Source organism: Bradysia coprophila (genome assembly GCF_014529535.1).
Source record: "Bradysia coprophila strain Holo2 chromosome IV unlocalized genomic scaffold, BU_Bcop_v1 contig_81, whole genome shotgun sequence".
Classification (NCBI taxonomy): Eukaryota; Metazoa; Arthropoda; class Insecta; order Diptera; family Sciaridae; genus Bradysia; species Bradysia coprophila.
The window spans coordinates 3,544,623-3,568,553 of NW_023503375.1; the positions used below are offsets into that span (position 1 = coordinate 3,544,623).

The 23,931-nt window shown below is 35.4% G+C and overlaps 3 protein-coding genes across 7 annotated transcripts in view; 2 read left to right on the plus strand and 1 right to left on the minus strand.

The window, feature by feature from the left end:
- Positions 1–7,144, plus strand: part of LOC119072485 (SLIT-ROBO Rho GTPase-activating protein 1-like) — a 56,450-nt gene extending 49,306 nt beyond the window's left edge. For all 3 annotated transcript variants that reach the window (XM_037177719.1, XM_037177718.1, XM_037177720.1), the window contains 4 exons: positions 74–366; positions 449–629; positions 693–1,083; positions 5,632–7,144. In XM_037177719.1, the coding sequence (XP_037033614.1) occupies positions 74–366; positions 449–629; positions 693–1,083; positions 5,632–6,684 (1,918 nt within the window). In that variant the 3' untranslated portion in view covers positions 6,685–7,144. The remainder of the gene's footprint in view (positions 1–73; positions 367–448; positions 630–692; positions 1,084–5,631) is intronic.
- A 6,776-nt stretch (positions 7,145–13,920) lies between these two features.
- Positions 13,921–19,135, minus strand: LOC119072489 (UNC93-like protein). Of its 3 annotated transcripts, none has more exons than XM_037177722.1 (8): positions 19,002–19,135; positions 15,619–15,926; positions 15,253–15,545; positions 14,945–15,194; positions 14,721–14,880; positions 14,366–14,633; positions 14,135–14,297; positions 13,921–14,046 (listed from the first exon to the last, which is right to left on the minus strand). In XM_037177722.1, the coding sequence occupies exons 2-8, from the start codon at positions 15,876–15,878 to the stop codon at positions 13,971–13,973; spliced, it is 1,470 nt and encodes a 489-aa protein (XP_037033617.1). In that variant the 5' UTR covers positions 15,879–15,926; positions 19,002–19,135; the 3' UTR covers positions 13,921–13,970. The 3 variants fall into 3 exon arrangements, with proteins under 3 accessions (XP_037033617.1, XP_037033620.1, XP_037033619.1); XM_037177725.1 differs by having other exon boundaries at positions 15,619–15,927; positions 19,005–19,120; XM_037177724.1 differs by lacking the exon at positions 19,002–19,135 and adding an exon at positions 18,218–18,526 and having other exon boundaries at positions 15,619–15,927.
- Positions 19,136–20,785: 1,650 nt separating this feature from the next.
- On the plus strand, positions 20,786–23,321 carry LOC119072496 (glyceraldehyde-3-phosphate dehydrogenase 2). Its single transcript, XM_037177738.1, has 2 exons — positions 20,786–20,937; positions 21,973–23,321. Exon 2 carries the CDS (start codon positions 21,986–21,988, stop codon positions 22,982–22,984), a length of 999 nt encoding a protein of 332 aa, XP_037033633.1. The 5' UTR covers positions 20,786–20,937; positions 21,973–21,985; the 3' UTR covers positions 22,985–23,321.
- Positions 23,322–23,931: the final 610 nt, after the last annotated feature.

Here is a 23,931-nt window from a genome sequence, read left to right on the forward strand (position 1 = left end):
TAATTACCTTTTGCCTTCCCTTGATGAAACGGAAGCTAAAACTTAACTCTTTTCTTCGATTTCTTTATCACAGTTTATCGGAATACTCGGACGAAAACATGATGGACGCATACAATTTAGCCATTTGTTTCGGCCCGACACTGATGCCAGCCCCGGAAGATAAAGACCAAGTCCAATATCAGAATCAAGTCAACGAATTGATTAAAAACATGATCGTTTTCCATGCCGATCTATTCCCCAAAGATCTGGGTGGTTTTGTATACGAGAAATACATTTCACAGGAACCGTTCGATTGTGATGTGGGCGATTCGCCGACCGATCAAGTAACTGAAGATCCCGATTCCGAGGTGTATCCAAGTGAAGATGGTAGGTGCACGTTCAGACAACTGAAAACGATTTTGTCATCGCTTTTTTGTGTTATATTTCAAAATGCGGTTCGTTATTTCAGAATCGGATACAATGGAAGCAACAGCACAATTTGATTTTAATGCTCGATCTAATCGAGAACTATCGTTACGTAAAGGAGATCTGGTTACACTTAGAAAGCAAGTATCGAACGACTGGTGGCAAGGAACGGTTAAAGGGAAAGATGGCCTGGTCCCGGACAAATATATTTCGTTGAAGATAAAGTGAGTTGATGCTGAGACAGTCATTCAAGAATTTACTTCAAATCCTTTCAATTCCGTTTCCAGAGACGAAGATCGTGATAAGGATCACTTGAAATCATCCAGTTCGGAGGAATCGGTGCGCAAACGACGTCCCAGCGGCACAATATCGGTAAAAAGTCAACTGTCCGTTTTCTCGCAAAATTCCCATCCAACCGAAACGGATTCGACGCCATCAACAAACCACCAAAAATCCCACCACCAACAACAACCACTGAATGATAAAATTGAAAACACTTCGAACGCCGCGCCGCCGACCTCAAACAATATTCCCATTCCAAATAAACAGTTGATCGAAAGTGATTTTCACTATGAAGTCGTGGACAATGTGAAAAACAAGTACAATTATCACGACGAGCCACATTCGTTCGAAAATTCGATGGAATTCTTGGAGGATTATAATCACTTTCAGTTTGAGGTATTGGAGACAACTGTTTGACATTATTTTTTGTCTTTACTTTTTTCTTTGGTTTTTTATTTTAATTTTTTAATTTTAGAATTTTTAGTGATATTTTTCTCGTATGATTCTTAATCGATCCGTTTTTATATACATCGGTGTCTCAACAGTGCCTGAAACAAAAATTTTTTAAATTTTTTTCTTTTCTTGAAGAGAATGTCGGTTGAATAGGGGAACTTTTTCTTACTTCAATTAATTCCAATTAAAGATGCTATAGGTGGTCGTTTGCTCATGATTAGTCGTTTAAGATCGAAATTTTGTTTATTAATTTTAAAATTCAAAAAAAAAATTGTTTTCTCAAGAGAACGAAAATTACATTTCTTTCAGGATGAACAACAGTCATGTCCTGATCCTACGTACTAAAAATAGATCCCAATATTTATACCAAAAAATTAGTATTTTGTCTTCAAATTCATCCAAATTCAAAATTTTCATTACATTTCTGCTTAGTCCACATGAGCTATATACACGATATTCATCCGGTTCATCCGGTTTACCATTCAAAAGTGAGTAATGCGGCCAGAGAAGTTAAATGTTTTTTTTCTTTAAACTAAAATTAAAATGAATATTACTAACCCCCCAGTGTCTCTATGCTGTTCAACGTTTTGATGTCAATAACAGAGAGAAAAATAAAATCGCTTTTCGTAAATGACAAAAATCACATAAACACCGACCACAAAGTCTGGTCGTAATTGAACGTTGATCTAGCTATCTTGAATGTTTAAAATAAGAAATTCTTGCCTAATGTGTCGCAATGGCTAACCCGTTCTACATTCCTTATTATGTTCCTATATAAGTGTTGCAATAGCTAATCCGCTCACCGTTCCTTATAAAAATCCTACCGACCTTTTCTGGCTTAAATTTTATTGGAAAGTTCAAAAATCTCACAAAAAAAACAGCAAAAAATCAATGTGACATGAGCCGGTCGCTTGTTATTTGTGCTTTTACTTTTGAAAATTGCTTCTCGACTTCCTGTTTGATGTATAGTTCCTTAGTGTGTATTCTATGATTCAGGGAGACTGATAGTTTAGTGATCGGCACTGAAGCAGTCAAGGCAACAGTATTAAAATGAGTGAATTTCTGGTATTTGTTTCTGCAAGCCAAAGAGCGAAAGAAACCTTACACTAAATATCTTAATTTCTGGATCAGAACACCTCAACAATCCACAAGACCTCTAGTGGTTTTGCGAATAGTTTGCAACAATACAACAGATCTCCCTGCCGTTTCCGGAACTTTCGCAGAACTTTCAATTTCTTCAAAAAGAAATGTTTTCGAAATAAGAGCTATGGACCCTTTGCAAATTTGTAGCCTAAATATGGGCGGAAAAATATTCGTTTTTTGATGATTTCTCTGAACCGAAATCTTTTTTTGAAAAAGTAAAATCATTGAAGCACGCAAGGATGTGCTTACTTTGAAAGGAAAAATGTGTTTGTGAGTCGTAACTTAACCCACCACTTGGAGAAACCTGTACAGATTACATAAATTTACACAGTCTGCAAAGGTTCTCTAAAGTGGGATAAGCTATAACCCACAAACCAATCTTTCTTTTTAATGGTTTTACCGTTTCAAAAAAGATTTTGGTTCAGAGAAATTATCAAAAAACTAATGTTTTAGGCTACAAATTTGCAGAGTGTCCATTGCTCTTAATGTTCTGTTTTTTGAATTTTATATGGCATCAAGTATTGGCGTGTTTTTGTTTCATACACCACGAAATCTACGACTTTTGATCCAGGGTCTATTTTCAAAGAGAGAATCTTTAAAAATTATCAAAATTTCTTAAACTAATTTTCAAAAATTCTAAAATTTTGTAGAGAATTTCCAAGGTTTTCTTTCTGGAAAATACACACGATGGAAACGTTTCTCCTTTTTAAACACATATTCCACCAACTCAATTTCAATTTCAATTTCATTTATTTCCAAGAAAAAACTTCTAACATTAAACACACAGCGTAGCTCCAGTATGCGTTACAATTCTAAGGAGCTACAACTCAATCCACAGTTGCCTGTGTTTCTTAGACTTAGAAGTACTTTAGCATTCAAATGGAAAACAAAACACTCGTTTTTTGCACGAGATTCACTTAATCTAGTACTTTGAGGCCATAAAAATGTGGATAATATTTATGGTTTGAAGAAACAGAAACAATAATAGTATCAGATAAAAGGTTTCTAAGCTAGTTTCGTCGAGTGTTGGCAGTGTACCAGAACCTATCTACTCTATAACGTTTTCTAGAATTCTCCATAATTTCTAGAAGTTTTTAAGAACTACACAATCTCTTGTAGAGAATTTCTATCAAATCTACAAATTTCTAAAAATTTTGAAGTTTCTAAAATGTCTAAAATTTTCTAGAATTTATAAAAAAAAATCCTGAAAATTTTCCCTGGGTGTACAGAACTACATTTTCTTTGCTTTTATTACGTTGCCTTTAAATTTCCAAAAAAATGTCTTGAATAAACCTGCCATAAGTGGTTGAAAATCCGTGTTTTTTAAGAAGTAAAATATGGGCAAACGACAAACGAAATTGTATTAAAATTCAAAATATAAGTTTGTGTTGTATACGTCGCTTTAATTATAGGTTTTTTTATTATTCTTTTAATTAAACACAGTATCCACATATTATTGATCTGAAGATGGTGTGTGCATGTTAAACTTAAACTCGAAAGTTATTTTTTTGTGTTCTAAACAAAAATCGATTTTTTTTATTTTTACCTTTTATTTTAGGCATGTTTAATGTTGTATAATTACTTATTATTATTTTTTTTGCATCATTACAGAGAGTAACAATAAACTTACGAAAACGAATTAATCTTTTCATTTTATTTTTAATAGCTTACGATAGGTCAGGTCAGATCTGTACTAACTTCAATTGATTTTATAATGACCTGACCTGAATTTTCATGTCATTCAATGTGATTCAGACCTGAATTTTTCAGATTTACCGGATAAATTCAGGAGCTTAAATATTTTGCTTCGTACACTTAAGCAGTGCCTTTTTTGAAAAATTTTGATTTGCTAAATTTCATAATTTTTTTTTTATTTGCTAAAATTTGCCACATTTTTTACAGTCAGAGGCAGTGAAATTTCAGCATGAATTTGTTTCAGCTGATCCATACAAATAATAAAAGCTGTTTATTCGTCTTTATACGGTTTTACCACTACCACATGAGCGTAGCAGCTGCAACCGTATAAACAGCTTCGATTGTATGTGTGGATCAACTTAAAAGCAGCAAATTCATGCTGAAATTTTACTGCCTCTGACTGTAGCAAATTTAGCAAATCAATTTTCCTGAGTTTAAGTCAACAGTTAAATTTATATCGAAATGTGCCTCAGCTGTTTTAACAGCTGGTTCAATCATACAAACACACTGTTAGGTTACACTTGTTTAATGGGCAGTGAATGACAAAATCGTAGCGAAAGTTTGATTGTATAAGTAGACCAGCTGGTAAAACAGCTGAAGTTAATTTCGATATAAATTTGGTTGACTTCAATTGTAAAAAATCAGATCAAGTACCAGGTCCAATTTAGGATATTTTTGGCTTTAAATTTTAAGAGCCGATCAAACATTTGAATCGGTTGATCTGACCAGTTCTTGAGCCCAAATTTTTCGATTTTATTTTTTATTCATTTTTATTTGCGCCACATTTTTGAAAATATTTTTAGTTTTTCGAATTTTTTATAAAGTAAGAAACAAATGCAATCAACCAACAAAAACGATATAGAGTCAAAAAAAGATCCGAATCTGTGCATCAGATACAATATGCAATCAAAACAAATTTCGCTTTTATTAATTAGTATAATCCAAAGTGTCCAACTATTTTCTAAACAAAATATTGTCTGCTCAGCATTTTGTTTCAAGGTGAGATCTTTCGTTAAATTTTATCTTTTATGTTGTTAACACACAGCACTTTTAGTGTTTTATGGATATCATACTAACAAAATTGTTCTGGCATCGTGATGGTTTATAATAAAATTTTGTTTGTTTTTAATACATCAGGTGGATGCGCCCTTCTATTTTTGACTCTATTGAATGCATATTTAACATTTTTATTTTCTATTTTTATTATTTTGTTTATGTTTTTAACAATTAACCGAAAATGGAACCGGACATCTTAAAGCCTTTGTCCTCGAGATTCGATTCTTTCAGCAATGGGAAGATGTCCGATTTTATACTCGGCTGATTGTAATCGAATGGTTTAAGCAAAACGTTCACTTTTCCTTCCCTAGGAATATCAACTAAATTAAATGGAATTGTTTTTCGTGTTTTTGATTCAAATTGAGACACTAGATAGTCGAGACTAAATTGAACGTTATGCTCATTCTACTTACATTTACATTAGAAGACATTAAACCTATAAAACAGCACACACACACTTCAAACATTCACGCTTCTCATTTAACTTCAAACTTCAACAAAATCACATTTTCACAATCGAAAAAATCAATCACAAACCGACACAGCCAATAATTTAACCCACCAAATCAATTCAAAATTTTCTTCCCCCTCTTGCAGACCAAAAAACCATCAGAACCAATCTACGCCGAGCCCAGCAAAAATCCGCAACCAGTCGCATCCAATTCAAATTCATCGTCCTTGCATTTCGAGGAATATGACGGCGTTACATTTCGCAATCCACCACAAGCGTCCACCCCGTTGACCGTAGCCACGGTTCAAGCGAATCGGAAAAGCGAAAATATTCGAAGCGATCCGAGTGCAACCGCTGACAGTCCCGGGAAAGAGGACGAGAAAAATCGCCATTCCGATAGTCAACTGTTAAAAGATGTTGAAAGTCAACCGGACGACGGTACCAGTCGACCGACTCGAAAGTATCATTCGAAGAGTTTTAGTTTGTCGGAAAATCGAATTGCTGCAGCCGGATCGAATTTGTTCCATCAGAATCGTGAATTGTGGGAAAAACGAGCTGAATTGCAATCGCAACAAACTTTGCCGACGACTCGAATTTTATCACGAAATCGAATTGCGCCAGACCTCGTAATGGACTTACCATTTCCGGTAAGCAAAGATTGTCCGACACGTAGTTCCAGAGATTCGTTAGACATCGATGCGGAAGATTTGACCTCAGCCGAACGTTTTGCGGCACCGAATCAATGTACGCTAAAGAAGAACGAACGCTTTTCAAACGACTCGTACGAGTCCAAGAAAGAAGTGAAATTGGACTACAAAGGAACAGACAAACCGAAAGCGGAAGTGAAACCACAAGAGATTACCGTGAATACGGACATCGGCGAAGATGGCCAGCGCAGTTCGACAGATCGAAATAAATTCGACGATGTATTGCATATTGACGAGGAACCATCCAAGGAATTACAGAAAAGTCCCATACCGGCGAGGAACACAAAGAAATTCGTGACGCAATTTGCTGATATGAAATTGACTGGTGGATGTTTGAGTTCCACCGAAGCACCTCCCAGCAACAACGGTCCGCCACCACAACAAACGCTCAGCTCTTTTAAGCCACAAGTGAAAGTCAAACCGCAATTGATGAAAAAGCCATTAGTGTTACCGCCCACAACACCGGAAATGAGCCGTCGAAGTCATGATTAACTTGTCGTCGCTCACATTTAGGACATTCATTTTAGGATTCAGTAATTCTTTGGACTCGGTGTCGAACTCTGTTTGAGTCTTCATTCGTTTTTTTTGTGATTTTTTTATTATTATGAAACTTTCGTTAAACTTAAGATTTAGTTACTGTAACCAAAGTGAAGCACAATTTGCTCCCAAATAAATTTATTATAAGATTTCGATGATTCGGACGATTAATACGTGTGATTGCTCATTCATCTTGAATAATGTTCCGTTGAAAATATTCTCATCATTAACATACGTAACCGAAACCAAGCAAACAACAAATTGATGTGAACCGGTGAGACGGATTTATTAGTTTATAAAATTGTAAAAACAAAACCAAATATGAAAATGCTCTCATTGACAAAACAAAAGGAAACACCAACTTATTCTAGTGAATACAAGTAAATTTTAAATAAAGACTGGGGGCGATGTGTGTATGGTAGGGTGTAGATTTTCCGAAAAATTTTACAAATTAGTCATTCAATAGACATTTACAGCTGCGGTACGCTGCTTGACAAAAAAAAATTGCAAATAAGAGTTTCGTTGAATGGGGTAGAAACCAAGGCTGCATACTTTGGGGACGTCACGCAGATCGCAATTTTATTAGCTACGCGAGAACACACCTTTTCCATACAAACAAATTCACCAAAATTGAATTTGTATGGCGTGCTGAATTTTTTAGATGAAACGTGGTAGATGAAACGTGGTGTGTAACCATCTGAATCTGCGTGACCTCCCCAAAGTATACAGCCTTGGTAGAAACAAGCAATTCATAGCTGTAGGACTATAACTTTTAGCATTGTCAAGAAGTCACTGTAAACAAGTTCGGATCTCAGTAATAAATATTTGCAGATAAAGACGTTCGGGTGTCGGTTCTGAGGTTATATTCGCTAAAGAAGTCGTCAGTTTCTGGCAAAACTTTGTGCCCATCCTGACGTAGCGATAAAAACAGTCAGAGTCAGTGAAATTTCAGCATGAACTTGCTTCAGCTGTTTTCGAGTTGATCCACACAAACAATCAAAGCTGTATAGTGTGTAATATACACTGTATATGTGTTTACATGGTTTTACCACTACCACCCGAGTGCGTGTAGCAGATTAAATCATATAAAAAATGTTGTGTTGATCAGCTGAAAAACAGCTGAAGTAAATTCACTCTGAAAATTCACTGTCTCTAACTGTAGACAATTTGAAAATGTAATATGACCAAAATCGATGACATGCTTTCCAAGTTAGGGCTGGACACTTTGAGTGTTTTCGATTTTCTGTACTTGAAAACAGATTTTACAATTTCAATCAAAATCGGTAAAAAAGATTATGAAAATCGGTTCAGAAGATCGATGACATGCGTCCAAACCGATGGTCAGGTGTTCTGCTTCCAATACTATTGTTGGCGTTAGGTAGTTAGTTGTTGGCGTACTCGAAGTGTGTTTTTTCACCAATTTCACCACGAAATGGGCAATTTTTGGAAAATTTTTCGATTTCTGAGTTTTATGCTAATCTCAGCAACTGGCCATCAAAAGGCAAATACGGCACTGAGGGGCGGGAAATCAAGATTTAGTCGAAAGAGATTCAAGATTTAATCGAAATTAACTAAAAAATGAAAGGCAATAGTGCCAGATTTCACCATAAGGCCAGTCTGGCCCTGCTCACCCCCTGGACACTTCGACAAAAAATATATGTGCTAAGCATGAATACTGTCCTGAAAATAGGAAGGATTTTTTGCATGAAAGGTCGAGCTACACTCGACTCATAGAGTAGCACGGGGCTGGTTATGATTTCATTATTAAGAAGGAGATTGTGTCAACCGAATTAGTCAGGGCCTATTTTATAAAAAAATTTTTAAGAACATCTCGAAACTTCTAGAACTTTTTTCAGAATTTTCAAGAATTTTTTTATATAAATTTCTGCAATTTCCGAGGCATTTTCTTCAAAATTTAAAGTTTTAGAAATTCCATAAAATTTTACAAATTGTAGAATTTGTAGAAATTTATAGAATTTTCTAAGAATTTCTTGAAATTTCAAGAAATTGTGCAAAACTCTTGAAAATTATGGAGAACCTTTTCTAGAAAATAGTCCCAGGAATCAGTAGTTTTCTGATGCACCTGAATATGTTTACAGAGCTATAGAATAGCTTGCAATTGCTACTTAACAACCCATCGACCAGTCTGATTTCAACCGAAAAATAAAACAGGAAAATGGAAAGGAAACAAAAAAAAAACTGAAAAATGAAAGAGGAAAAAAAATATTTTTTATAGAAATTTTGTTTTGTAAAACTTTTTTAATCGAAAAAAAAGTAAACGGGATGATAAACTAAACTAAACTGAGAAAACAATTTACTAAAGTAGTAGAGTAACAGTAGACAACCATTTAATGTTTTTTTCTTCCGTTTCTTGTGGAATTAGATCGTCTCCTTAGAAGAGAATCAATTTAATTGCTGAATTTTTGTTGTTTCATTCATAAATGTTTATAAAAAATAAATTTGTGAGAAAAAAAAATATTTCTATTGAATATCTTGATATTATTGATATATATACCAACCAACATTGAACCAATTTATGTAGAAGAAAAAACCCTTATACCATTTTATGATGTAAAACATTTACTAAGATTACCCACTAAAGAAACAAAACAAAAATTATTATAAACCACAACCCCTATTCACGCTATCATATCGGCCATCATAACAAGGAAACATATTCCAAAAATTCCGTTCAATTTTCACAACTTACAGTCCGACAGAATAATATAATCCCAACAATTTCTATTTTAGTGAACGGTTGGTGGGATTGTATAACATTCTGTACGACTGTTAACAATAATGAGAAAATTAACTTAAAATTAACCTAAATGAATGACGAAATTAATCAAATATTTTGTGTATTTTAAAATCTGATTGTAATATCAAATAAAACATAGCCAAAAAACAACGTTTACGGTCTTAAATAATTATATATTCACATTAGTAATCCAAGGAAAATACCAAGCAGACATTAATTACAACACTCTGAATTAAGTAAAATATCAATTTAGAGAGAAGGAAGAAGAAGAAGAAGAAAGAAAGAAATCAAACAAACAATATTAACTGTACTAAATAATCGTATGTGTTCCTTAATAATTGAGTAGATTTTAGCGTAATATTCAGTGAAAAGAGTAACGATATTTCATCACCAAAGAATTTTGGTGCAATACGTTTTATCAGAATGGAAATTCATCAAAATTGCTGCAAGGTATTGAAAGCTGAAGGAATTTTTCATTAATCAATCAAAGCCCCTATAAAGGGAACTGTGACGCAAGTCCCAGTATATATTTGTAAAACAACCGATATCGTTTCACAGGTCCGGACTGGCGATGCCCGATGCGCCTTTTGCTTTTTAGCGCTCCTCAGACAAGTACTTAGGCGCCTCTGAGCCGTTTTCAGCTAGTTCGCCCGATGCGTCTTTTGGTAGCCCTGTCGTTTTAGGTGACGGATGATCATAATCAAGAAAATTTTAAAAGAATATTTGCGTCACACGGTTGCCACTTACGTGGAACCTGCATCACGAGCGCTTTATGCTATCTCCTCACATATTGTGGCTGCAACTCTCGAGACTACGATTCGAATGCGTTTGAAAGAATAGAAAATTGAATTTCCTATGATCCGTTTCGGGTTACAAATCTCACACAGAAAAATATTTTCAATGGACAAAACATTGGCCAGAACACAATTTTGTGTTGATATAACCGACTTTGATCATTTTTAAGATGAGTGGAGTGGATCGTGTAGCTTACTTTCACTTACAAAGTTTGTAGTGTTACTCTCAATAACCATTTTAAGGATCTTGCTGACGTCAACATTTAGAGGGATTGGGATCTCCACAAAATAAAACTGGTTGTGTTGTAGCTGTACGTCATTACAGCACGACCACTTTCTTCAACAAACTGTGAAAATTCATTCAAAAATACGAAGCTCAGTTTATCTTTTAAAACTGGTCCTGAGTGATTCAGACAATTTATAAAAACTACTTTTCGTGCCAGGGGAATGATATTACCAATTGGATAAGGAAGGGGTCAAGACAATACAAACCTTCGTTTGAGAAAGCTCATGAAATCCACCCTACTAATGAATAGAGATATATTGATTGAATTGACCACAAATTGAAAATTTTATTGGTGGTTCGCAATGACACAGAAAATACTGATACTTTTATAGACGGCTGTTGGTAAGGTACTCTTATAACTCAAAACGTATAATGAAACAAATGAATTACATGACGCGATACTCGAAACAAACGAAGTAACAGATTTAATCGTTATAATGGCGATACGCTTACCGTTTGTAAGAGGTTAATAGAGCGAAGGAAGTGAACAGAAGTAGAATATGAATATATCATTGTCTATAAAACTTAAAATAAAAAAGGGAAGTTACAGTAAATATGTCCAATGTCCATACAATAAAATCGCTTCTGAGGTATGAATATATTTTGTTCATCATTTCGATGTGATATTACAACTACTTGTAGTTCCATGCTTGCAAACTGCGAAGTATATTTTGCTAATTGAAAATGATTTCTACTTTTTAGTCAAGAATATGCTTTCAAAAAGGAATTTTAACATTTTAGAAACGGCTGTTATTGACAACGTTTTCCAAAATATGCTAACTAGTGTCTTCTTGTGTAGCACAATATATATACGTTAGAAGTACTAGATTTATATACGTTTGCTGTTTCTAAAAGGTTAATTGGAAAATTGAAAATTGCCCGTACTTTGTGCTAAGTAAAAAAACGTACAAAATGTGAGTGAATGTTGGAACAGAAATATTTACCATTTAAACGTTACGTTCCTGTTTCCATTTAGAATTTATATCAGTCCTGTTTAATTTCACTTTTAGACCACACTCTAAATTAATGAATTGACAAAAATACACAAAACACACACAAACAAGAATAAAATGTAACAAATTGGTGCGATTTTAGTCCCCTAAGAAAAAAAAACAATTTTTTCTAGTTAATTTTTAAGAAAAATCTTAATGTTAGTTGAATAAAAATACAAAAAGGAAAAATATACAAAAAAAATGGATAAAAATCAACAAAAAATATTTATTTTTAGATAGAACTATTATCTACCCCTCCTTGTTTATAATATGAAAATGAACTTGCATCTCAATGTAAAGAAAAAAAAAACAATTTTTTGTCTAAAGAAAATGTTTCATTTGAAAATCTTTTTTTAGATTATGGAAACAAAAATGTGACTTTTTCTGATTCGATATTATTTAGTGTTAGTTTTAGAATATTTTAATGGAGAAAATTTACAAATATTTCAGTGAAAAACACATTATATGAACTCTAGTACAGATATACGAAACTAAAACATGACAAAACTAAAAAAAAAAACAAAAACTGATGTATTACAATAATTGTAATGAACAAGAATAAAGCATAATAATACTGTCCGAACCGCTTTTGATTTATTGGGATGAATTCCCAATACTCGATTTTCTCGTTTGCAAATCCAACCTTAATAAGTCGACAAATATAAATGACCCTTGAGAGCCCGAATGAACCCGAAGAAACCTTTTTAAACCCAAGGAACAGGTTATGACAACTCTGCGTTGATCATGAAGGCGGTGACACACAATCGCGTCAACGGCTGCAAAGTTTATATGTAAAATGGAACTTAGCAAAAACAAAATTTCGAGAAAATTATTTTCTTCAAGTTGATTTCTCACACCTCTTTATAAAATTTGGTGTCACCCGCCTCCGTAGTTATTTTAACCTGTTCTTTCAGAACTTTGTGCAAATCCGCCCACCAGTGAAATCTGCATACACGACGCTGCATAAAAAGAGTTATATTGACAAAAAAGAGTAGAAAACACGACAAAGGAAAGTAAACCAGGCAGGAGCAGAGTACGATAATACATTCAAAGAAGGGACTTAAATCCCGTTACAATCGTTTACGTATTCGTTTCATGCATTTGTTTTAGTAAGCGTTTAGCACCAAAATCAAAGTTCTACTTATGAATTTAGGTTCCTCATCAAATGGACTGCTCTTGTCTGGTTTGCGTTACTCTGCCGTGGTAGAAAATCTTACCGGTCGAAGGTAAGTTTGTCTCCAGGTAGCACAGGTGTAGCTCTCCGTACAAAAACCATTGAATGTATACTATATAGGTATGGTCTAATGTCAAAATGGAAAGGAGGAACAAACTCGCCTCTCAATGAAAAGCATTGAAAGGTGAAGTCTATTTCTATGAAATCGCTATTTCCTCCTTTTTGTATGGACAGACCATACTGTTCATTGACAAAAATTACGGCTGTAGTAGATAACATAGATTACTTGAAGACAAAGTTATTTGCAACAGGTACAATTGATAACATTTTTTTGTCAGTGTAGCCTTCCATAGACGAATGTAACCTTCCAATGTTGAATCTATTACTTCATTTGTTGTAGTATATTTTCAAAGGTTTGATTTCAGATCTATTACTTCACTTGTTTTAACAATCTTTTCATAGACATAGCTTGTCGTTTATTCTTGCAGTCGTTATCACTAACAGATGATAACTCCCCATAACACGTTAAAAGTAACACTGGTAACACGTTGCGAACTAGCCTGCACATCATGTTATCATCGCAATAGTTTCCTTGAATCAGACGGAAATAGTACTCAACAATGTATGGTAAGATCTATAATAATTTACTTCACCCTGAGATAATTCCTTCAATTAACTCAAACGGAAAAAAGAACAAACCCTGATGACCCCAACACAAAAGACAACGAAAGAAACCACAATGGAAACTCAGAAATTGCATTAAGTTTATGATCCAGAAGCATATCGCATTCCTGTTTGCTGAAATCTGTTACATCTTTTGTTGAAACTATTTTTAGTGTTTGATAAAAAGAAATCTTTTACTTCATTGGTTTCAACAAAGATTTGCTACATATAGGGCTGCACCGATTAAATAAAGCTCATTGCTAATATTTTTGTCGTTGTCGTCGCCGCTAATAGATGACCAACCGTTTCTAAAAGTTTTTTCAAATCGCAATTTCATCATTATTGTTTTCGTTTATATGAGATCAATTGCCCATAATACGGAATTGGATCTATTTCCTCTTTTTCTATTTCGGATTTATCTAGTTTTTCATTTGGGTCTCACCTTTCGCAAAATTGTAGTCCAATGCGACTGCTATAAAAGACTTTCGATTGAAATATTGAATTTAATGTTTAAGATTTGTTTATGTTTAACATATCACATTTGGCTTATTGTTCATACACTTCCGCGAACATTTCATCTCTCGGACCCTTCCAGCTCGAAATTGTTTGACCTCTCCTCTTTTCGCTCAATATATTCTACCATTGAGTAACTGAAATCGAATTTACAAACAATTTTACGAAATGACTACATGTCAAGGCAACCCTCTTTACTAATGTGAAAATGAAAACGTTTCTTACCCAATCATTCCCACAATCATCAAAGTCAGCAAAATCGTTAATATTGTACTCGTGCAAAGCATCGGATTCAAAACATATATCGATACTGAGCCAATGGCTTCGAAAAATCGGAAATTACTGAAAGCGGCCTCCTCTCGACCGGGAAAAAGAACTCCGTAGTAAGCTATATCAGCGAATAATAATTGCGTTCAATTACCAATCACGCATTTCATACGACAATTTTACACTCACAGTTCACTTGAATCAACCACGTTCCATCAACCAGACCCCATAGTGCTGCCATTGCCCCGTATGTTAAGTAATCGTCTTCAACAGCCACCCAAACTCTCATCCAAATTATGATTGCTCCATGTAACACCGTTATAGCAACCATGATCGGTAATCTGCCCGTTATCTTTGCAACAGCTCCCGTAAATGCTGCTGCAATCACATTGGAAAGTCCAAAGAAAATCATCACGTAGCCAATGCGTGATATTCCCCATCCACAACCGACGAAAGACTATGATTGAATGTGATAGGTGGCTTACATTTAAAGGAACAAGAAAAAAGGTTTTGGCTGGGAAAATGGCTGTGTAATCATACTCACAGCTGTAAAGCCGACGGCCATGAAGGCCTGTTCCGCCCCAATAAACATTGTGATTGGCAAAAGAAGAATTTGTTTCTTTTGCAATAATTGCTTGAACGTTACCGCCAAAAGCTTTATTCCAGAGAGACCTGATCCCGAACCTTTTCTCCCCATTTCGTATCTGTAAGCAAATTGTACAGATTAACTTACGAGGTCGTAAACATGCATCAAAAGACTGGGCAAACCTTTTCAGTGTATCTGCAAATAAACTGACAAGAATTGTGGCACACAACATTAGTACAATGAATATTCCAGACAGCAGCTGAATTTTAAATAGGTCAGGACGATGTAAGTTGCCCACTTCTCCAGAACTTTCCAGTGCATTTGGACAAAATCTAGCACCACATAATTGGTCAACGTTTTTCGAAACATTTCCCAAATCAATTGTAATATTCGCAGACAAACCATCTGTGTCGCCAATGCCACTAGATAGAACTAATATAAAGCTTCTATTAAGTTTCATTTCATTTGATTTCCTTAGTTTCACCCTAACCTGTTGACGACAATAAATTGCCCCAAACTTGAGCGAGTTGATAGAAAATGAAGAACAATCCGAAAAATCGAACAATTATCACTTCCAATTTGATTTGACCATTGCTTATTGCGGTAAAAGCTTCAGATATCACAGTTAAATATGTGCACTTAGCACACCACAGCGGCCCACCACCAAATCCAACAGCCAGACCAGCTGGAACTAATGTATAAAATCGAGGATAGAATTGAGCCGCTATGAAAGGTATATAGAACAGAAATGAAACCGCAATTGTCCATTTACAACCGATCCACCTAAGAGCAATTCCACGAAAAAAAAAGTTTGATTTCTAAACGAGGTTCTAAAATTCAAAGTAAAAGCCGTTACCGTATAACTGTCACTGGTAGAAATATGTTCGATATAATTAATGAACCATAAATTGCGGCAAGTGTATAAGCTCCCAGTGCACCGTCCGAATTGACCGAAGATTGAAGATTGGCCATGCCATGGAAAGCAGTAAAATGAACCATAAACGCGACCCCTAACACTAAGACATTCTTAGTGATTCGAACGTTTTCATATTTGCCAGCACTGGCAATGAACAACTGGCGTTCATTTACGTCGTTGTTAACCGATGATGATGGCATCTTTTATGTTTTATTTTCAGAGTAATTTTGTAGGTCCAGTGATGAGGTCCTAAAAAAACATTTGTAATAATTTCGCTTGTTTTGAAGCAAGTCAGTCGGTTATCTGTTGCTGACAAAATATGTTGTTAAACAAATGAAGTACAAGATTTTGTATCAATTTGTTGAAAATACTCAAAACACGCGATACGTTAATTATACTGATGGTATGGTCGCCGCTCGCGAAATGTGATTACCTACTAAATTTGATGCAAATTGGAACATGCAACAGAATTCTTAAGAGATTAGTTAATTTTGACTATATGGATGTCGGCTTTTTTGTGCTATAAATCAGACTGTGTGTATGTTAGACTCAAATATTGAGAGCTAGGGAAGCTTTTTATCGTCTTCACATCGGATCGGTAAACTTTACACAATAAGAGTGCAATCACCGTGGTGCAATGGATTTTTAGTAGTGTTGTGTAAACGGTTCAAAAGATGAAAAGTTAAGTTTTCGTGTTGATTTTATCGATCCGATGTGTAGCCGAAGTTGGAGTTTACTACAGAATGCATTGAATGCTGCTACGTAATTCATTAATAGATCATTTTCCTGACCTTGTAAACGTCAGACACGATCCGAACTGTCAGACATGTCGAAAAATATCGAATGAATTGAACGAACGATTTTCATATAAAAATCAGTAAATTGAACGCGGTTAACGTCAATTGATTGAGCTTAAGGACTACTTGACGAAAAATTAAGTGGGGTTATGTTGACAAGTATGTTAATTCTGTTATTAGCTGTAACAGGCTGTTGAATTGACTCAATAAATAAATAAATAATGAAAGTGATCTATTCGGAAACACTTTCCAGGGCCTTGAACTGAACACTTTTGTGACAAAAGGAAACTTAATCGTGTTATTTTGAGCATGTAATGAATTACTTTCTCAGCGTCGAATGTAACCTACTATTTCACCGTGAAATTTTCACGCATATCGTTTTCCGGTTGGTAACTTCATTAAAATAGGAAGTCTGTTGTTGTTAGACCTCCGTTGTTAAGAGAAAAACGAAACGTCGGTGAAAGGATTTGCACGGGATTTTGTCAGCTTGTAAAGCCTGATTGCCATTGAGAAATTCTATAAATACATTTCATTGATATTTATTGAATCAGAATTACCTCTTGTATAACACGATCAGTGTAATTCTGTTCTGCATATTGCAGTTGTATTCAAACAAATCGTTCAATAAAATAAAATAAATTATTTAAATGAAAATGTTGAAGTCGTTCTTGTGACCAATATCTCATTTTATGAAATAAGTATGTTTACCGGTTTTTTACCCAATGCATCGACAATGAATAATTAAAATTACATAATTGACTTTAGAGAATATTTTTTTAGTTGAATTTTAAACATGATGCCTATGTTCTGAAATGCTACAGCGTTTGAAGCTCTTTCTCACAATTCAATTTTTTTAATTGAATATACAGAAGAGTGTGTTGAATGCTTACGAGAACCTGAGTTCAGTGCTGCATCTTTATAGCCACGACGTTCGCTTGTCGACTAATCTTTTCTTCGCTCTATATCCTGTTTTTCTATTGATTCTATTACCGCACTACACATTTATCTAACCTTTCACATACGGCTATTCGTATTCATCTGTTATCGATAACGACGACAAAAATAATAACAAGCTCTGGGTAATATGGTCCTTTATACAGTAAAATGGATGTTGAAAAAATTGAAGTACAAGATTTGAAATCAACAAATTAAAAATACTTTGATCGATGGAAGTAATAGACCCGATAATAAAGCGGGTCATATGCTTGCCGTCTGTAACAGGTTTTAAGTAACTTGCTTCCGCCTCAGGTCTCAACATCACGACATGACATATAAACAGATATACAACTTTGACGTAAATTCGTATTTTATAGCAACAGGTCAAACATGTCCAACATAACAAATAACAAAAAAAACTTATGCGACAAGAACTGTAAAGGGTGTCTTATGTTCGTGAAACGGTAAATTGTTCGAGGCGCAGGCGAACTTTTTCTAAAAAAAAAATCGTCGTTCATCACTGATATAGACAGAAGACAATTAGAGAACCTTTTCTGTAGTGTACATTAGGTGTACATTGGCGCTTTTACAAAGAAGATTTGGTATGAAGAAAAATCTGTTTAGTACTCTCTCGATTGCAAAAATCAAGAGTGGTCGAGAGTGCAAAAAGGAATGAACTAACCCCATGCATTGACTGACCCTGAATCATTAAGTCGCCACTAACTCGTTATATGACACTATAGTGTCACACATAAGCTTAAAACCACAAACTAAACATTCCAATACCCATATGCTGTATCACTCACCCACAACAATTCAAACAATTCAATTGTCTTTCCGCGTGAATTCACCTAATTATCGTTTAGAATGTAATTCCTAATTATTCACAAATTCACCAAAAAATTTTTGTTAACAACAAAGTGATAAATAGAAATAAAAATCAACAAAAAGCACCGAAACAATAACCACTCTAGTACTGAATGTGTAGAGAGAGATATATAAACAACTGAAAAACGTTTCGTTAATTTTAACACATCAACTCTTTGATGGTCTACAAGCGACTGATCCGAAAACCATATAATTCATTTGATAGGTTGTCTTGCGTTAAGATTACATTTTTGAATTAGGAATTAAATTACTTGATTGCCTTAGCTAACAAGGTGCCTCAGAAATTCAGAATGAAAGATAACGTAAATCACTCCTATGCTACAAGATTCAATTCATATGATACATGATACACTTAGAGATGGACACTTTTCTGTGGGTATAATAATGAAACGAGTTTTGTTAACACTTAGATATTTGAACTCGTTTATAAAATTCACGTTTTTTTGAACATTTGAATAAAAATTTGTATCTTCTTTTTTGGAAAATATTGGTGTGGTGATTGCTTTGGTATACTGTGTGTACATTGAGCATGAAACGAGATGTCGTGTGTTCTGCCACAATAAACAATAAAAAAAAGTTTAATTTTGAATGTAACACTCTATAAAAAATACAATTCCGTTCATTCAAGGCTGTCCACTTTTTTCCAACAAGAGTAAGTACCTCACTAACATACTTCCGACAAAATATAGTAGCGTCCTTACTTACTTATCAACACAATACTCGACTCGATAATTGCAATTAATAATTTGATAAAGATTCTCACGATGATTATGTTGTTCAACAGAATTCCAGATCGAGCATCAGTGATTCGCTTAGATCTGCTGGTACTATACTAACTAAAATTATAATTTACCTCCATACACAAAAAGACGCACACAACTAGTTGCTAGAGATTATACGTTTGTTGTAGGTAGTTTTGTCACTATGTTAGAAAACAAACCTGAAGTTGTTTTAGTCATTCAAAAAGGTGTTCCAGTGATTGATAAACAACAACATCGCATTCAAACGAAAAGCTTCAATGCAGAAATGGATTAAAATGTGTTGGTGAGAACTTCTCTGATTAGAGCTTTGAAATGTAATAAAACCAATAACATAGAACTTGGCATAGCACTGCCACTAGCATTAACATAAAAAATATTTGTAGGCTGATGGTATCAGCATAGACTATGGGGCCATCCATAAAGGACGTCCGCACTATGGGGGTGAGGGGGGTTCGCCAAAGTGTGACCGCCATAGATTTGTGTAGTGGAAAAGTGCGGACAAGGGGGAGGGGGCGTCTAAAATTCCAGAAAAATCGCGGACGTCCTTTATGGACGGCCCCTATGCATTATTTTCGTGAAAACATAAGGTATGCTTTCTTGGTGTGTGGTATACAACACAAGGATGAAAATTTGGAAGCTTTTTGACGTCCGACACACGAGTGTTAATGCTAGGAGTTATGAGCAGTCTGTAAGTTCTTGGATATCAATACGTCATCAAATTCACTTTCTGGTGCATTGTTCTCTGGTGAGATTGTCTTATTCTGTGACATAACAAGCGGCAAGCATATTATCCCAAATCTATTACTTCTTGTTCTTAACTTAGTGTGTGACGCGTCAACAATATTTTACTTCTATAGTTTTGTGTAAAATCTACGACTCGGAGTGCTCGAAAACACAGCACTGCTCCAAGTGTCAAATTTGGAGGCTTTAATGATAAGAGCTACCGCTTAGGATTGTTTGATTGTATATGTGGTCACTCACACAAAACAAGTCTTATATCTGTAGAAAAGAAACGCAGTGCCTACTGTTGTTCTATCAGTCTCCGAATATTTTCTATATTTGTGCTAGAAGCAGTGCTATGTCGAAAAACATTGTTTTCTATACAACACATAAATGAACTGAAAAATGAGTATATGAGCCCTAAGATTCAGCTGAATCTGAAGTCTAGAATCTCAATGAAAGTATGAAGTAGGTCTAATAAATGTTGGTCCAGAGATTATAGACACTCTAAACACCCACAATTAACAGAAAATTCAAGTTCCGATTATTGACCTCAGTTCAATTCATTTTTTAACTTCAGATCGATCTGATATGTTCCAAGGAGCTGAAAGATACAACTGGTAGTATCTATTTCAGGTTAATTTAGGCATGAATTTGCTTCATTAGTTTTTCAGCTGGTCCGCTCATAAAAACTTACACGTCTCTATATGGTTTAAGGTGTGGTTAAACCACTCCTGTATCGTATCCAACAAAAACATCAATAAAAGGATAGCTCGATGCACCATCCTCGAATATTTAAGCAAAGAGTTAATTCGTTTATTTTCGCAAAGAGTGCAATATACCCATTTCGAATTCGCAGCGCGCCTATCCACCTTACAGCTTTTTATTGTCGATACAGTAGTGCTTTTCCGGCGAAAGAATCGTTTGACATTTTCGTTTTAACAACAAAAATGTTTCGGCGCTTAAAATAAACTCACACACACAATCTTGAATCGGATTGATTTGATTGGTCCGTATGTAGCACATGATCATTTTGATATGCTTACATCGCGCTTACTCTACACATCCGTAGACTAGAGTTTATCTTCTCAGAAATTTGCCCTTGATTTGACACTCGTCTTTTGGAAATCGTTGTGAACAGTTGTGCTTAACGAAAAGTGAGTATCGAATAATTAGCTGATAAATATTTTTGAAATAAAAAATTTTCCAAATTGATTACATCGCTATGGCAATTTGGTGCAATAATGTACACGGTCTAATCGATATGGGCCTCGTGAAAATCTGTGTGAAATCGTACAAATGTTCTCCAATGAAAATTTCCTCTTGGTATGCATCCGCTATTTCGTGGATTGAATAAAATTATCGTAAAACTATTCAGCGGCCGGTTTCAAACTTTTTTTTTTTGCTTCGATATTGACGCGTTTCATTTGGAAAGCGATTTTTTTGTTAAAACACCCGTAATATCTTTATCTTAATTGTATCGGATCGATGGGAATGTTCGCTCAAATGAAATGTTCCAATCAAACATGGAGACTTTCGATTAAATGAATTTTTACGTTTTATTTCATCATTTAGAATCTTGATCGTACACAGTATTCCATTGCCTCGAATTCTATTGTTTAAATGATACAGGCGGATAAACTTAGCGGTTTACTGGCTGAATCATTTGTGTGTAAAATTATTCATTTAGTGTACGTGTTATATCATTCCTGTGACCTTTTTGACCTTCACAGTGCGGAAAAATTTTTTGTTCTTGAGAAAATCGTCGTACGTGAACACTTGCATAATTCTGCAACGATTTCGAATTGCATTATCAAGTTGAATGAGTGAAATGGAAATTCATCGGATTTCCATTGAGGATATGATTTATGATACGTTGGAGTGTGTAAATAGTTACGTAAGATGATTCAATACAGTCTGGTTGTTCTGTAAATTTGTAAAATTGTTGAATGATAATTTTCCAAACGAATTCGGTCAAGGAAAGCCAATTTGAATCACTACATTCCACAGTTATCACGTCGTGAATTCTTAGTCAATGAAATACCCCAATTTTTGTCTGAAACAATTCTATGATATCCATGCAGAATGCACCGATATTGCCATAGCTGAATCAATTAACTGAACTGCAGTTCTACGCCAACGAGCTGAAATGTCCAACGAAAAATGCAATTTTTCCCATTCACTCTTTTCAGATCAATTTTAACTATGTCTAAAATCGGAATCAACGGATTTGGCCGTATTGGTCGTTTGGTACTTCGTGCCGCCATCGACAAGGGCGCACAAGTTGTGGCTGTAAACGATCCCTTCATTGGTCTCGACTACATGGTCTACTTGTTCAAATTCGATTCTACCCACGGCCGATTCAAGGGAACAGTTGCCGCCGAAGGTGGCTTCTTGGTGGTCAACGGACAAAAGATTACAGTTTTCTCTGAACGCGACCCCAAGGACATCAAATGGGCTAGCGCCGGTGCTGAATACGTCGTTGAATCAACCGGCGTGTTTACAACAATTGAAAAGGCGAGCACTCACTTGGCTGGTGGCGCTAAGAAGGTCATCATTTCCGCACCAAGTGCTGATGCTCCGATGTTCGTCTGTGGCGTCAATTTGGATGCCTACGATCCAAAAATGCAAATCGTTTCCAATGCTTCGTGCACCACAAACTGTTTGGCTCCATTGGCTAAAGTCATTCACGACAATTTCGAAATCGTTGAAGGTCTGATGACCACCGTTCATGCCACCACCGCCACCCAAAAAACCGTTGACGGACCATCCGGCAAATTGTGGAGGGACGGTCGTGGTGCCCAGCAAAACATCATTCCAGCTGCCACCGGAGCTGCCAAGGCTGTTGGCAAAGTTATTCCAGCATTGAACGGTAAACTCACCGGAATGGCATTCCGCGTTCCCGTTGCCAACGTTTCGGTTGTTGATTTGACCGTTCGCTTGGGCAAACCAGCTCCATACGATGTCATCAAGCAAAAGGTCAAGGAAGCCGCCAATGGACCATTGAAGGGCATTTTGGAGTACACAGAAGAGGAGGTTGTATCGTCCGACTTCATCGGCTCCAACAGTTCGTCCATCTTCGATGCGGCTGCTGGTATTCCATTGACTGATACATTTGTGAAGCTCATCTCCTGGTACGACAACGAATTCGGTTACTCGAACCGTGTCATCGATCTTATCAAATACATGCAGAGCAAGGATTAGATCGGCCAAAGTGTTAGGATTTAAGTCAACAATCAGACAGTTTGAAAATTGCATCATAAACCCTGTTGAAACACCGGTGAACACCAGCAAGCTAGTCTGAGAGAGAAAATGAATTTATTATTTTTCAGCTTTTTATTTTGTATCCAAATTGGTCAAAACTTTTCATTTTTAAAAAACAAATCAATAAAAATTGGTGCGTCCAACGCATCGTGTATGTTAAACATACTGATAAACACAAAAGTTCATTTAGGCTATGTCCAATATTATAATCACTTAATGTTAATTATGAATCTAATTCTTGGCATTAAAACCGTGTTATAGAATACAAAAATTAGAAGAAATTGTTTTCCTTTTGGTGTTGGTTGAGAATGGTCATCATCTTCGCATGTACATCGTCATCAGAGACGTTCGAGATATAGACACATTTCGTCATCATGTTTTAAGATTGCATGTGTTCGATGAAACTATTATCCGAACGTTACGTGCCAGACCACAAGTTCGCAGAACAAATCTACCAGAAATTCTCAAGTTCAAGGTGACGGTTTCTTTATTCCGCCGATCGTGAAATGTTACGAGATTTTTGATTTATAATTTGAAACAACGCCCACAGCGTGACGAAAGTTTGAATTTTTCAAGAATAACTTTTGTTCAATGTCACAGAGAGAAGGTCAAACACTTGCAGATCTGCAGCTTCAAAGTTGTTGAATTTTTAAACTGAATCCTTGCTCGGCCTTGCTACTCTGACACACTATGACCGTGGACCCATTTTGTTGTTTCATAGGAAATCCGATTCTGATAATTCCCACAAAGATTAATCAAAATCACGATGAGAAAAAGCGGTCAAGTGCCGTATGTACGTAGTTGCTGACTCAGTAACAGTTAGTAAAACTGATGATACCGATTATGAAATAAAAAGTTTTTGAAATTGACTCCGGGGTTGAGGAGCA